At 43.4% G+C, this 15,602-nt stretch overlaps 1 protein-coding gene across 1 annotated transcript in view; it reads right to left on the bottom strand.

Annotated features, from left to right (window-relative positions):
- Positions 1 to 2,837: 2,837 nt before the first annotated feature.
- Positions 2,838 to 15,602, bottom strand: part of LOC119722715 (TPR and ankyrin repeat-containing protein 1-like) — a 43,668-nt gene continuing 30,903 nt past the window's right edge. The window contains exons 22-29 of the mRNA XM_038192971.1: positions 14,717 to 14,919; positions 13,962 to 14,179; positions 12,912 to 13,125; positions 10,012 to 12,532; positions 8,845 to 9,015; positions 7,819 to 7,907; positions 6,850 to 7,033; positions 2,838 to 4,042 (exon numbers count right to left, since the gene is read on the bottom strand). Of these exons, the coding sequence (XP_038048899.1) occupies positions 3,876 to 4,042; positions 6,850 to 7,033; positions 7,819 to 7,907; positions 8,845 to 9,015; positions 10,012 to 12,532; positions 12,912 to 13,125; positions 13,962 to 14,179; positions 14,717 to 14,919 (3,767 nt within the window). The 3' untranslated portion in view covers positions 2,838 to 3,875. The remainder of the gene's footprint in view (positions 4,043 to 6,849; positions 7,034 to 7,818; positions 7,908 to 8,844; positions 9,016 to 10,011; positions 12,533 to 12,911; positions 13,126 to 13,961; positions 14,180 to 14,716; positions 14,920 to 15,602) is intronic.

The following is a 15,602-nucleotide window of genomic DNA, read 5'->3' as shown; positions in this document are numbered from 1 at the left end:
AATAAACAAATTATTTCAGTTGAAATGTCAATCTATGAGTTTATCTTCTTCCTATCGAGCCAAAACGAGGTTCTAAATATTCATTTTCTTTGTAGTTTTCTGAAACAAATAACTGGTTCAAAGAAACTAAAGGAAAGTGCAAAATTTGCTCTTTGTGTACTATTCTAAAAAAAAAAATTGTGTACATTTTTTTGGAGGAGGGGGCCAAGTTTTTCATTTTTACCAACAAAACGAGTAACCAAGCCACAAAATCAATAAAGTTAGGATATTCTAAGATTAATGAAGGTGAAAAAGGCTTCTGGTTGGAACATGCTTTTTTGCTTTTTCAATAACGTCAATGACTTTCTTAAGAAAAGAAAAAAAAACACCCAAACACATTCCAAACAATAACCAATAAAGTACAGATATAAATGTCCAACGTTACAAAAGCTCATCAATGACTTTAAAACCTTTTTTTTGGGGGGGGGGGGGAGGGAATGCCAGGAATATTTCTGTGTACTTGACAATTTCCCAAAATAAATGGTTTTTTTTCCTCACCTTGTGTGGCTGTTTAAAAAGAAATCTCTGTTGGCAACATTTGGCTGGAAAAAATAATAATATAATTCTGCAAAAAAAAAAAAAAATCTTGTAGAGCATAGACATCACCGTATTACCGTGGCTGCGGGTGAGAATTAATCCTTTGTTCATTTCAGTAAGTTGCTGCTTTTGCATTGAGAATGTACCTTTTGACGAAGAAAATTGAATTTCAAACAAAGTATCAACAGCGTGCCAAAAATGCAGGCACAAAGCTGCATGTCTGGCAGAAAAACAAAATAATTCATGGAAAAAGCAATTTAATAAACAACAAATATCATCACTTATTCCCTCCTCCCAAACAACCCGTAACACCAAAAACCAAAACCACATTTTCCCTAAATAAACATGAAGTACGAAACCTAGCAATCTGCTAAACTTTTCAAACAGAATTTAACACTAGCATGGTGCAATTTCGCGCAACAACCATTAGTCAACCAGTGGTTGGTTGAACTCAAACAATCGCATGCACTGTAACGAAGTGCGAACGACTCTAGTCGAACCATTGTCAACATAGGGCGGTCATGGGTATGTTTTGATTGTTAATGTTCTTTGACCTGTTGAATGAACCAGGAGATGTCTCCGAGGCCAACCAGCGGGTAGTACAACTCACTACGTTTAATCTTTTGTCAATGGTTCCCTCTCCACTTAAGTAACGAAACAAGACTACTGATAACCAGCATGCGACCGGGCCCAGTAGGCTGGTTCCAAATAGTCGACTAGCATGGTTCAACCATCGTCGACTAGACAGAGTTCGAGCTAACTTAGTCGAACTATGGTTAACAATAGTTCTTGCGCGAACTTGCTCTTGGCAGAAACACTAGTACGTGTCAACTGCATGGCACAAAAATAATTCATGGAAAAGCAATTTATTGAACGACAAATATCCCCCTTATTTCATTTCTCCCTAACAAACCGTAACAACAAAAACCCAAACCCACATTTTTCCCAAATGAACATTACAAAAGTGTTGAACAAACCACTTTGCCAAAATTTGGGCGCGAGCAACTGCATGTACCGAATGAAAATGCTAGAAATTAGACATTTACTTTTCTGCATAAAGCCTGCAAGGAAAATTGAATTTCAAACGGAAAGTATCACTTGCATGGCAAAAACGCAGGCACATGTCAACTGTACGGCAGGAAAAACAAAATTATGGGAAAGCAATTTACTGAACGACAAAATCTCATTGCTTTTTCTCTCTAATAACCCGTAACAACAGAAACCAAAAAGCACATTTTTCCAAAATGAATATCAGAAAGCATGGAACAACCCATCTGCCAAATCTTGGGCGCGAGCAACTGCATATATATCAAATGGATAATGACTAGAAATTAGAAATCATGTACTTTTCTGCATAAAATCTACAAGGCCAAATTGAATTTCAAACAGAAAGTGTCACTAGCACGGCAAAAACACAGGCACGTCAACTGTAAGGCAGAAAAAAAATATGGAAAAGCAATTTTACTGAACGACAAATACCACTCCGTTATTCCATTCCCCTAACAACCCGTAACAAAAAAAATCCCACATTTTTCTGAAATGAACATCACGAAAATATGGAACAAACCACCCTGCCAAAATTTGGGTGGAGCAACTGCAAGGGGAAGGGGAGTGCGGCCTTGTGGTTAGGGTTCGTGACTCATGATCAGAGGGCCAGGGGTTCAAATCCAGCTGCTGGCCATATGTTGTGTCCTTGGGGCAAGCCACTTTACCCCACTTGCCTCTCTCTACCTATGAGTATAAATGGGTATCAGCATTAGCTGGGGAGTAACCTGCGAAGGACTAGCATCCCATAGAATAGGGGGAATAGAAACAGGAGATAAACGCCAGCCTGATGGGCCATATTGGCTCGGGACAGACTTTACTACCTACTTACAACTGCAAGTACCAAATGGAAATGACTACAAATTAGATTTTAGTTACTATTCTGCAAGAACTCTGCAAACAACATTCCGAGGATAAACAAAGTGAGTGATCATGTAACTGGAGACCTCTCCGGCCACCAAACAAAATAGAAAAAGCATATTAGTTCAAAATCAAGGGAAATTCTTTCTCATTTCACTAACAAGAAAACCAATTTGTCTCTAACAACAACAAAAATGTTAATAATTTCTTTACAAAACATTTAAGGCAAAACACTTTATCAGTCCAAACTTATCAACCTCATTCCAATAAATCTGTTCTTGTCAACATCCCTTTCATCTCATTTGCACTTGGCGATATGGCAAACATTATTTATTATCTGTGACTTTCATTTATAATGATTCCAGTTAAATCACAAGGAATGTGTTTCAAGCTAATTGACGAGAATCAAGATGGAAGTATAATCCCACTATTGTAAAGTATAATGCTTAAAGTAGATGTCAAGTGAAATTTCCAAAATTAAGCAAGTTTTGTAGAGAAGTTTTTAATGTGAAAATAATACATCGAACGAAGAGGTGCTGTTGTCTTTATTGACATCTCAATACCTGAACCGTGTGTACACGTATGGCTTTATGATAGAGTGACAGACACACAAAGGGAGAACAAAAAGTTCCATTCTGTCCTCGAGCATTGGGTCTTTTGTTGAAAACGGTCCTCGATCGTACGGTTATGTGCTTAGTCTATGGAAGAGCGTTATACTACAGGGACAAAGGGAAACACAAAGCATTGTCCTCGGGCGTATAGAAATTCACGACTATGTGATCAGACTTTCAAAGAGTGTTCAGAATTTCATGAGTTGTTTAAAAAAACAGGGGGGGGGGGCTGTGAAAATGCTGCCCATCAGTGGATGCTATATCTATTCTGAATGATTCTTGCTAGGTCACGAAAGCCTTTAATTGTGACCACGTGTATAATACATGCATATTAATTCCGGGGACTTCTGACTAAGTCAAGAAGTTTAGTTTAGAAGTTAAGACTTTTGGCCAGCAAAGTGACATATTTAGGGCGAGCTTTGAAACAAAGTTTGCAGGTCTGTCTGCAGAATACAGAATTCTGCCGAAATCTTTGGTTTCAAAAGACCAGCAACTCTACATACTCTCCGACCAAGATTCGCTCCTTCAACCTCGGTCATAGGTGGAGAACATTAGCTACTTTACGTTCCAAACTGACTAACCAACTGTTCCTGTTTTTGTTGAAATCGAACGCAAATGAGACTATCAAAGGGAAAGTACTTTATATTCTGCAGAATCTGCTAACTCTACGGACAGTCAATTTTTACAGCCTGTCTTTACACTGTTTACACCAGGGGGTTTTAAGCAAGGAGCGCGCAGCCCAAAAGAAAGAAGGATGACGTTCTGGTTTCCTGTTCCATTCACTTATCGCCTTCTGCTCATTCGCCCACTCCATTTCCCCTTTTTCTTCTGGCCCCTCCCCTTGTTCCTTCCCCCTTTTCGCTTGTCTGGCTGCTCGGCGACAGGCAGGATTTTATCTTCGTCTGCTTCTTCTTCTTCCTCAAAGGGTATGGCGTCTGCCTCCTTAATATCTGAAAACACACCAAAAGAGCATCACATAACACATATGAGTTGTTACAGCACTTCATACATATTGTGGAAAAACACACTTAATTTATTGGCCAACGTTTCAACATGAACAAGAAAGGGAAGTAAAGTCAAACTTCCAACCAGTTGGCAATATCCCATGGGGCCAGACCAGTGTATAGGCCTGAAATTGCCTACGCCGGCCAAATCATGATTTGCATGCCCTCAAATTCTTCGGTATTAGAGCATTTTGTGGGCCATGAACTTGAGAGTTTGTAAAGCAGTAGGGTGGAAGCCGTGCACAGGACTGTGAGCTCGTGCTTCTGTGAAATTTGGATTAAATTGGGCCCCAAAGGTGCTCTATTTTGCAATGGAGCGTAGGCATCACTTTTCAAAACGGCGCAGAATTTGAGGGCATGCCATTCGTGATTTGGCAGGCGTAGGCAATTTTGGGCCTATTTACTGGTCTGGACCCCAGCTAAGCAGCAGCGGGGTAGTTCCTTGTCGACAAAAGTCGCCCATGGTAAGGAAAGGGTTAAATTGTGTGTATTAGATTTTCAATGTTTTGTCGACGACTTAAATCACTGAATTATGATAGCTACATCAACCCTCCTATGGAAACATGCATTGTCAGCCTGGTTATTACTTGGGTCAATATTGGTCAAGACCCCCATTGGTTTGTACACAGTAGGCCAGGAGGTGAGATACAAACATTTTAACCATTGGTGACCTCTTAAAAAGTAGGAGGGTTAATATAACAAATACAAGCACATCTTGGGTCAGTTGGGGGGGGGGGGAGAATTTGAATGAAACGGTCCCATGGTGTTGTTCGATCTGTATAACTGCTTGTAATCATGATTTGCATGCCCTCAAATTCTTTGGTATTAGAGCATTTTGTGGGCCATGAACTTGAGAGTTTGTAAAGCAGTAGGGTGGAAGCCGTGCACTGGACTGTGAGCTCGTGCTTCTGTGAAATTTGGATGAAATTGGGCCCCAAAGGTGCTCTACTTTGCAATGGAGCGTAGGCATCACTTTTCAAAATGGCGTAGAATTTGAGGGCATGCCATTCGTGATTTGGCAGGCGTAGGCAATTTTGGGCCTATTTACTGGTCTGGACCCCAGCTAAGCAGCAGCGGGGTAGTTCCTTGTCAACAAAAGTCGCCCAGGGTAAGGAAAGAGTTAATTGTGTGTATTAGATTTCCAATGTTTTGTCGACTTCTTAAATCACTGAATTATGATAGCTACATTAACCCTCCTATGGAAACATGCATTGTCAGCCTGGTTATTACTTGGGTCAATTTTGGTCAAGACCCCCATTGGTTTGTACACAGTAGGCCAGGAGGCGAGATACAAACATTTTGACCATTGGTGACCTCTTAAATAGTAGGAGGGTTAATATAACAAATACAAGCACATCTTGGGTCAGTTGGGGGGGGGGAGAATTTAAATTAAACAGTCCCTTGGTGTTGTTCGCTCTGTTCAACTGCTTGTTTTTCACCAATGGTTACGATATATGCCTGCTGAGCAACAAGATCAAACAGGCACAGGAGTTGCTCACACTGGTGAAAAGAGAGTGCCGCAAAGTCGGGCTATCCTGTAATGCCAAAAAGACAGAGGTCATCACTTACAATTCCACAGAATATGCCCCCCCCCCGGATTACTATTGGGGATTAGGGCTCTCTCTCTCTCTCAAGGAAGTAACAGACTTCAAATAACTGGGCTCTTGGGTGATATCAAGATCGGGAAGGCCCTAGCCTGGACAGCCATCAACAAAATGAAAAGGTTGTGGAACACCAACATAACAAGACAGGTAAAGCTGAGATTTTTCCTAGCCACAGTTGAATCGGTGCTGCTGTATGGGTGTGAAACATGGCTTTTAGCATCTGTCCTGGAGAAGTCGCTTAACGGCACCTATACTAGTATGCTGAGAGCTGTACTCAACATTAACTGGAGAGATCATATTGAAGGGACACTAGGTCCTGGAACAGCCCAATTGGGCTACAAAACGCACTTTGAAGGAGATGATGTTAATCGGAAATAACATTTATAAGTAGGATATAAACATCCACACAACTATCCTTTCAAAACTGGGCGTTTTTGTGTTACTCCTGTATTATGCGTGCGGAAACAAATTTCGGGGTCCACTTTTGCGACCCCATCAATTCCAGCTGTTTAGATGCTAGTTGTGATTTCATTCGTAAAGTGTTCGCCTTTTGAAGACGTTGAAGAAACCACTTTTTTGCATTGGTGATTGGTCACCGCTATTCCCGAGACACACAACGTGTATATAGTACATTGAGAACGACACGAAAAATGTATTCGTACTCCGTCATGTCCGATGTAAACAAGCAGGTTTTTTTTGTCTTTTCTCAGGAACAGTAAGACATTAGGTTGCTTTCTTTTCAACCAGATGTTTGAAATAGGCTCAGTAAACGATCCAAAACATGAAATTTTAGGGGATTTCAGGACCTAGTGGGGAGCTCCCTAAGGTTGGGGACAAAATTGCCTTCAGAAGGATGGAACTGGCAGGACATTGCCACCGTCATCCTGCGCTACCCAAGAGCCAGCTTATACTCTGGGAGCCGACACATGGAAGAAAACACAGAGGCAGACCAAAGGCATCATGCATCAATGTACTGAAGAGGGACACAGAGGTGGAAGAGACAAATCAGCTAGATGTGTGCATGAGGAATCGTGACGAATAGAGGACCCATTCGAGGGCTTGGCTGTGAGTGTTTTACGCATGAAGCCGGCCGACAGCCCAAGATTGCAATGTCAAGTTCTGTTCCCGATTTGTGGCCATTACCCTTACCTTCTTCAGCAGTCTTGTCCTGTTGCGCTGCTGCTCTCGTTTGCTCAAGCTTTTTCTTGCTCCTTTGGTATTGCTTTGTGAGCTGCTCTGCAGTGTGCCGGACCTCGGCAAGCTTCTCAAAGGCCCGTTGCCTTTGGATCTCCGCCATCTTGTCAGTGAGGTCCTGCCTTCGTCTAGACAAAGTCTGTCGACCAAGAAACGTTGATGGAATGTTACACCACGTCTTCTTTAATTGATGGTACAAAATTTGCCTTGAGCTTTACAGGGTGAGAAAACAACCCCAGAAACCCAAACTGTCGGGACTATTATTTTAGTGAAGTTAGTGAACTCGCAAATTCTAGGATATGAAAGCCCAATTCATAAGCTTTCTTTCAGTACATGAATCATTCAAATCACTGATGTAGGTTTCAAGTCACAGAGTTTTAAACACAACCACGCATTTAAAGATCTGTCCATGGATCACAAAAAGGCAAGTGTTCTTTCAGCAAAATGAAAAAAAAATCACTTAGGGATGTGTGCAAATTGGCTTCGTTTTGCTAAAATAATGCACACCTTTTTTGTGATCTGTGGATAGAACTTTAAAATGGTGGTTGTGTTTTTAAATTCCGTAACCTGAAAAGTACATGATTGATTTGAATGATTCTTGTACTGACAGAAAGTTTATGAATTGGGCTTCCATATCGTAGATTTTGAAAGTGCTACACGCAGAACTTCAGTAAAACAATAGTCCTGACATTTTGGTGTTTTTTTTTCACTCACCCTGTAATGAGGCCTGGCCTTAAGTCCTGTAGCCACATTGTATTTATTAGGTAAGATGTGACAAACAAAAAAAGCAAGTATCATTGCTAATATAAGAAGGAATATTCCCACATTTGTTTTGTCATTTGATTTCTGAGAGCCAGTAGGCAATGTAATGACTGCGTTCAAAAGACAGAATATGAAAAAAAAACCTTCACACTTTAAACCTACCTCTTCAAAGTATTTAAATTCATCTGAGTATCCAGCGTTTCCTGCTGCTAGGGTTGGGAAACGAAGCTCCTGAAGTAATTTTTCAACCTCTGTGAGAGATTTTTAAAAATGACAAAAGTGAAACCATTTTTATGTATGTTAAATTAGAACAAAAATCCTTACCAACTCTATAGTTTTGGAATCTCTACTCTCAGCCACATAGCAAAACAAAATGAGTTGTGGTAAATTATACTGCCCATGGACACAAATAAAAGCTACTTCTAGATCGCATAGAAGCAGCCACAAGATTGAGAGCCTTACAAACTCTATCTGGTTCCAAGATAGAAATTATGCAAAGATAAAAATACAAAACTAATAATTACTTGGGGGCTAATCTTCCTTACTCGCAGCTGAGAAGCTGAATTGCAAAGGACACAGCTACAATGTGGTCGAGCCGAAGGCATGTAAAGGCGCCTTTGGCAGCCAGCCATACGATTCATGTACGACCATGGAGCACAGCCACAGATCGAAAATGTTTGATTTTCGCGGAGGGTGGAAAACCGAAGAAAAATCCTCATGGCACAGGAGAGAATCAATGCACAACTCTTCTCACATATGGTCCAAGCCGGGAATCAAATCTGGGCCACAGTGGTTTGAGGCAAGCGTTTTACGCACTAGCCAACCCCAAAAGCATATCTTTATCCTGTTAAGATGATCATTCCCCCGGCCCTTTGTTTGTTCATTTTAGTACCCTTTGATGTACCTTTTCACAATATTTGTTCTCTCAGAAACCTAGATGTAATAAATCGGAGATATGTCTCACTGCAAAACGATAATTTGGAAGATGTCTTTATTGTCCAAGTATGACACTCCTTTGAAGATCATTATTTTGCCTTAGAAACAGGGTGCCTAATGTGGAAAGATTCCCTCATTATTCATCTTAAGAAAAAGGGAGGTGGATGGTGTCACTTCAAGACGCTGAACTGTTTTGGAGACAAGCGCCTCAAACAGCTACCCAGGCTTGTTTGTTGGCAATACTGCCCATACCTGTCACTAATGGATACACCTCATCATGGAGCATTTTTCCATATTGAATGAAATCTTGATGTCTTTGCTGATGGAGAGCTGTCGCTTCGTGCTCCTCCTGGGTCGGTAGATCATCCCTGCCGTCTGCTTCAGACATGGGCCCCAGATCTGATTGCATTGAGGCCTCTTCACCTGTAAAAAGTTCCATGTAACAATAAAAACAGTTCACCTGTATACATTTGGGTAACCTGTGTACAGTTGGGTAACCTGTGTACAGCTGGGTAACCTGTGTACAGCTGGGTAACCTGTGTACAGCTGGGTAACCTGTGTACAGCTGGGTAACCTGTGTACAGCTGGGTAACCTGTGTACAGCTGGGTAACCTGTGTACAGCAGGGTAACCTGTGTACAGCAGGGTAACCTGTGTACAGCTGGTTAACCTGTGTATGGTTGGGTAACCTGTGTGCAGCTGGGTAACCTGTGTACAGCTGGGTAACCTGTGTACAGCTGGGTAACCTGTGAGCAGCTGGGTAACCGGTGTACAGCTGGGTAACCTGTGTACGGCTGGGTAAACTGTGTACAGCTGGGTAACCTGTGTACAGCTGGGTAACCTGTGTACAGCTGGGTAACCTGTGTACAGCTGGGTAACCTGTGAACAGCTGGGTAACCTGTGAGCAGCTGGGTAATCTGTGTACGGCAGGGTAACCTGTGTACAGCAGGGTAACCTGTGTACAGCTGGGTAACCTGTGTACAGCTGGGTAACCTGTGAACAGCTGGGTAACCTGTGTACAGCAGGGTAACCTGTGCTCAGCTGGTTAACCAGTGTGCTGCTGGGTAACCTGTGTACAGCTGGGTAACCTATGTACAGCTGGGTAACCTGTGTACACTTGGGTAACCTGTGTACAGCTGGTTAACCTGTGCTCAGCTGGTTAACTAGTGTACAGCTGGGTAACCTGTGTACAGCTACAATGAGCTAAATTAGAGAGCTTAAGGGTGCAAGGAGGGCCAACATCTGACTTCACAAAACAATCACTGTGTGTAAGCTTCTGCAAAAGGTCTCAGAGATGGTTCTCTCAGGATATCTTACCTTTAAAAAGCAATATTGATAGCATATTTGTTGATGTGACGGCTCGACTTCAAGACAGTTTAACAGATAACATGAAAACCAACTTGATAGCATTAACACCAACCTGCTTCATCTTTGTCATGGCCTTCTTCAGTCAGTTCCTCCGGCTCAAGTCTCGTCTCATCGACCCCTCTCAGACTGACATTGCAAATGGTGCATCGTATGGGAGTGTGCAGGAACTCCAAGAGCTGCTGGGACACCCAGGTGGTGGCTGTTGTCTCTACTTTGGACTGGACCTCCTGTCTGACGCTGATGGTAGTGTAGCCGCATGATCTCAAGAGGCTGGCTAAGCGAAGAAGCCTCTTGTATTTCAAGAATCCCATGATGACCCTTGTAGCCTGCTCTCTCTGCAGGGTTTCCTGTTCCCTCTGGGCCTTGGCAGCCTCTTCTTCAGACACGTCAAGGTCACCTTCAACTTCAGGATCGTCGAGGAATTCCACTCCCCTTTCCCAGCCAGCACTTTCATCTTCCTCCTCGTCCAAGTCTCTCCCTCTCTGACGGCTGTTGCCTTCCATCAGTTCAGTGAAGACAGTCGGGGATACAGCCGGAAGTGCCTCAAACTGTACATTGCTGAAGGTCTTGAGGTTCAAGTTGCGGAATTCCAATCCAGGCGATCCTCGGGGAGGCATGCGCGGACTCCATCTGCATTCTCTGAGGTACTCGTCGCCACGAGCCTTCAGGAGCTCCTGCAGAATACTGAGGGCATCATGACGACACTGGGCTTCCCTGATTCTGCCGAGAGCAGTGTAGACTCTCTTCGGCAGATGGTCTTCAGAAGGAGCTATGGACTGCAGTGCTTTACGTGTGTCTTTGATGATCTGTACAGGTAGAGCCATCCCAGCATTACACAGCATCACAAGCACCAGAACCAGAGTGCGTTCAGCCTCTCCAGTTTGTATGTACTCAACGCTGGAGAAGGCATCTACCAAGACATTAAACTCCCTGTCTAATGTAGTTGTCCCAGAAATGAGACGAGCTAGACGGCAAGTCTGGCCAAAGGTGTGCTTATTAGTCGATGTGACATTCACAGCAGTATACATTGCATGTCCCTTTCCTGGAGCACATATAGCATCAAGGAAGGCAGCCTGGGCGAGGTAGCTCGCCGGTATGGCAACAACACACGGCTGTGTCCTTGCTCCAAGAGTTAACATCATGGTGATATTCGCCTCTATCATTGCCACTGTGTTACTAATGGATGGCAGAAGAGGATCCACCGGCTTGTTAACCAGAGTGCCCATGAAGCGATTGAACGAAATGAGGGACTGCATTGCGTCACGCTTTGTGTACAGATCCTCAAAGGAGTCCAAATGGCGGCGCTTGTAGCTCAGGAAGCCCTTCCGTGGATCATTAGAACGCAGCGGGTGCATTCCTAATGGATTAGGATGGTTCCATCCTTCTCTCTTTTGCCACTTTAAGCAGTCGTCTTCTTCTAGGGTAACCAAGTGTTTCATGACTGTTGGTGGCTCACCAATTAGTAGGTAAATACCATGACACATCAGGTATAAATCTGTGTCTGCCCTCTGATGCTTACGGTCAACCTTCTTGCGCTCATTTTCAGCAAAGGCCTTCAGCTGTCTTCTGACGGAGGGATGCTGTACAAGTCTGAGTAGCTTTTGCGTTGTTTGGACTGATTCGCCAATGAAGCGTTGGTGGCAGTGCTCGGGGAAGAAAATGTTATACAATGCCTTGCACTTCTTGGCGCTCTTGACATGACTCCGTTTAATCTCCATGGTAAGCTTGTCTGCAGCCTTGAAGCTGGACAATCGGGAGGCCTTCCCGATAATGTCGTCAATCTCGATCAGCAGGACAAGGTAGTTCACCCGATTCAGTACGTGGTGAAACGAGTATGGCGAATGAAGCTGTTGACAGGTTTCGAGTCCCTTCGAGCATGGCATCCCAATCTGATAATCAACGCACTGAGTCAGCTTCTTTATTTCCCCACGAAGCAGCTCACGTATCCCCTTCACCCACCCCAGGGCTCTTGGAATCAGGCAATACTTGGCGATGGCTTCTCGTGCCTTCACAGCCTCAACCTCACTCAATAGCGACACCTTCTTATCCAGGGCAGACAAGATTCTGGCTCCTTCGCACCTCTGGATGTGGAGCTGACCAGCTTCCCCTGGACGCAAACCAAAGAAGACTTCGCAGGATCGTCTCTGCCGCTCTTCTCCAGGATTAGTGCTCTCAAATAGAGCACAGATCAGCTCCACGAGTTTCTCCAGCTGATGGAAGACCCTACTCTTGATATTATCAGCATTGGGTAGCGAGAGCTTGATCAGGTGATCAGTGCATTCCGATTCCCCAGCAGTGTGGGCCATTCTGTTGAAGGAGAGATTGGCTTCGCGGATCTTGGCGGCATCCCTCTGCACTTGTCCAAGGAGAAGCAGCGTCTCGGCTTTCATGACAGAGTCACTGCATCTGCTGAACAGGCTCTCTGCCTTGGTGAGAAGTGAGACGGCAGAAGCCTGGTTGGCCTCACTGTCTGGCTGTAGTAGGAGCTTCCTTGCCTGACTCAGTCGACACTCTGCTACAAACTCAGGATGACTTGATGATTCTAGGATGGTGCAGGCTTCCTCCAGCTTACCCTGCGAGGATAAAGGCAAGGTTTTTCATTAACTGTTCCATTTCACATTAACCAGCAATTTCTTGGTCCAACAAACAAACTTAATTAAAAAGGTTTTTTGCTGTTTTTTTATTCAACAGAAACATTGATTGTCTACATTAAATCACACTCTCTTGACATGCTTGAGGAAGCCAGCAAAAAAGTTGTTTAACTTGTTTGTTTAGGCTCTTAACATGGAACTAGCGGACAGGGCCGATCAACAAGGTAGTCACCCTAGGCCCAGCTGAAATTCAATAAGAAGCTAAGGATGGATAATATTTGCAGAATCCTCTAACTGACTACCTTGCAGCTGACTGATGGCGCTTAAAAAAAATGCCTGATCATCAAGTTCAACTTTGTACCTGTTCTCTGAGTATTTTGGCTGCTTCCAGAAGATGTCTACCGCCCTTCAGCATTGTCACAGCCTCAGTAAACAGCTCCCTCTTACGCAGGAAGTCCACTCTGGCTTCAAACTGGCCCAATTGCTCCAAGGCGTCCAGCATTTGCCCATGGTCTCCCTGCTTGTAGTGGTACTCTGCTGACTTGTAGATCAACTCATTCAGGGTGTGGGTGGCCCTGAAATACACATAAACACACAACGGCGACACATGTAATGCAATGCCAAAAATATTTGAACAAGACAATATGTATGGTTGTGCTAAACTATATGGGTTTGTGATTCTTTATTTGCTGGTGCTGAATGTGTCTGAGGATACAGGAATGCCTTTATTAAGGTCATTCGAATGGCTTGACACAGCTTCAGATTGGCTGACTTGTGAGGACTTGTAATTTACTTGAGAGGACTTGTAATTTATTGTGAGGACTTGTAAGTTACTTGAGAGGACTTGTAAGTTACTTGTGATGACTTGTAAGTTACCTGTGAAGGCTGGTAATTTACTTGTGAGGACTTGTGAGGCCTTGTAGTTTACTCCTGAGGACCTCTGATTTACTTGTGAGGACTTGTGATTTACTTATGAGGACTTGTAAGTTACTTGTGATGACTTGTAAGTTACCTGTGAAGGCTGGTAATTTACTTGTGAGGACTTGTAAGTTACTTGAGAGGACTTGTGAGGACTTGTGAGGACTTGTAGTTTACTCCTGAGGACCTCTGATTTACTTGTGAGGACTCGTAATTTACTTGTGAGGACTTGTAAGTTACTTGTGATGACTTGTAAGTTACTTGTGATGACTTGTAAGTTACTTGTGAGGACTGGTAATTTACTTGTGAGAACTTGTAAGTTACTTGTGAGGACTTGCAAAGGCTGGTGAAGAGCTTGTGTTTGATTTGTGAGGACTTGGAAATCATTTGTGACTGACCTAATGATTTTTGTGAGGACTTGTGAGGACATATAATTGGCTTGTGAGGACTTGTGAGGCTTTGTGACGTCTTGACTAAAACTCTGAACACTCACCCCGGCGGTCTGACATGTCTTGGTAAGGGCATCCCCTTCGTCTTCTGCTCCTGCTTGAACCGGTTGAAGCGATCGATGAGGTCCAGGGCCTTGGTGTGCAGACCCACACTGCACAGGAGGTCTAAGGCCTTAGCGTAATCCCCCATCAGCTCCAGGCAGCGGCAGGCATCGCTAATACGATTCAGTCGCTTCTCGTAGATCTTGGCCGCTTTTGAGAACTGAGGTTAACAAAGCAGGACAGGTGGAATGAAGAGGAAGGCGTAAAGCATTTATTCCTTTACTTGCATTTCACCCGTGACCCAGTTTCAAATCTCACCCAGGCAGATTCGCTGATTGTGTTTTTCAGTCTCTCCAGCATTCCAACAAAAACCCTTTGTCTCTTTCTCACAAAAAAATTCCTTGTTTATAACATAGATTTTTAATTTCTGAGGGGGGATGCATATCGAGACATACCATGAAGATAAAGATGTGTAAACCTCTGTCACAAATGGGGTTGAGGGACAAGTCACAAAATCATAATTTTCGTCAAGGTTATAAATTTTCTTGAAGATTACTTGAGCACTTAAAAGAACCTAACTACACGTACATGTCAGCATGTGGACTTTGAATACAGACTGAACTTAAACCGCAAAGCAGTTTTTATTTCTAGTCCAAGTTCTATTTCTGTTTTCAATTTTTCAAAAATGTATGATTTTTTTTCAATATGTACGAGGTGTGGCAATTTACTGGACAACTTGACTGCATTTCTGTCTTACCTCTCCCCGCTTCTCCAGAAGCTGAGCCAGCAGGCCAAACTCCCTGGCATTGTAGAGGCAGTTGACGGCCATCTGGCTGCTATCGCACTGCAGGAACAGGCCGGCTGCTTGCAGGAACCTCTCCCTCATGGCTGGTAGCTGGTCTCTCATGCGGTCCGCTTCCACAGCCTGGTGGTGCGCCCTGGCCTGCAACTCTCGCTTCTCTGCAGGGGCGAGATAAGGGGGAAGTTGAAAAATCCACGAAATAATTGGTAGATTTGAGGGTCACTACGTAGAGCAACCAGAGCAACGTAGGGTCTATGGCATATGTTTGTTTTTGCCTAAAGACACCCCTTACAATACCCATTTCTTTAAACTTTTCACAGCAAAACCTCATGATTTCCAGATTTCTAAAGGGATTCTTTAAATAACCTGAAATCAGGATATATCCTGACTACAATTCCTGAAATTTGGATAAAACCCAACAAAATATCCAGAAATCAGGAAAAACATCCTTACAAGTCTCACCCCTATCTCTGTTAGAAGGGGCACAACATGGGATGGGCAACTTTCTTATTTGTCTTGATAAAATATAAAATCTGAAGTGACCTAATATGTACGAGTGTGACCAAACTCTACAAATTGAGTCACAAGTCGACACATCTACTTTAAAGTATAAGGCCCTTTGGAACAATCTTACACTACAGAAAACAAAAGGAATGGTCAACATTTTTGACAACAAAATATCTGAAGGTGTTACAATGTCAAACTGAGTGATGTAGCAAAATGAAAAGTGGACCATGCTCTTTCCAGTGCATGTGAACTGGATGATGATGCCTAGTGGCGATGTCCAGTCAACTTCCTGAGATTCTGAGATTCTGAGGAAGTATTAAGGCTCATTTGTGGG

The sequence above is a fragment of the Patiria miniata genome, unplaced genomic scaffold (genome assembly GCF_015706575.1).
Source record: "Patiria miniata isolate m_02_andy unplaced genomic scaffold, ASM1570657v1 HiC_scaffold_16, whole genome shotgun sequence".
Lineage (NCBI taxonomy): Eukaryota > Metazoa > Echinodermata > Asteroidea > Valvatida > Asterinidae > Patiria > Patiria miniata.
This window is presented reverse-complemented; position numbering and strand designations above follow the sequence as displayed.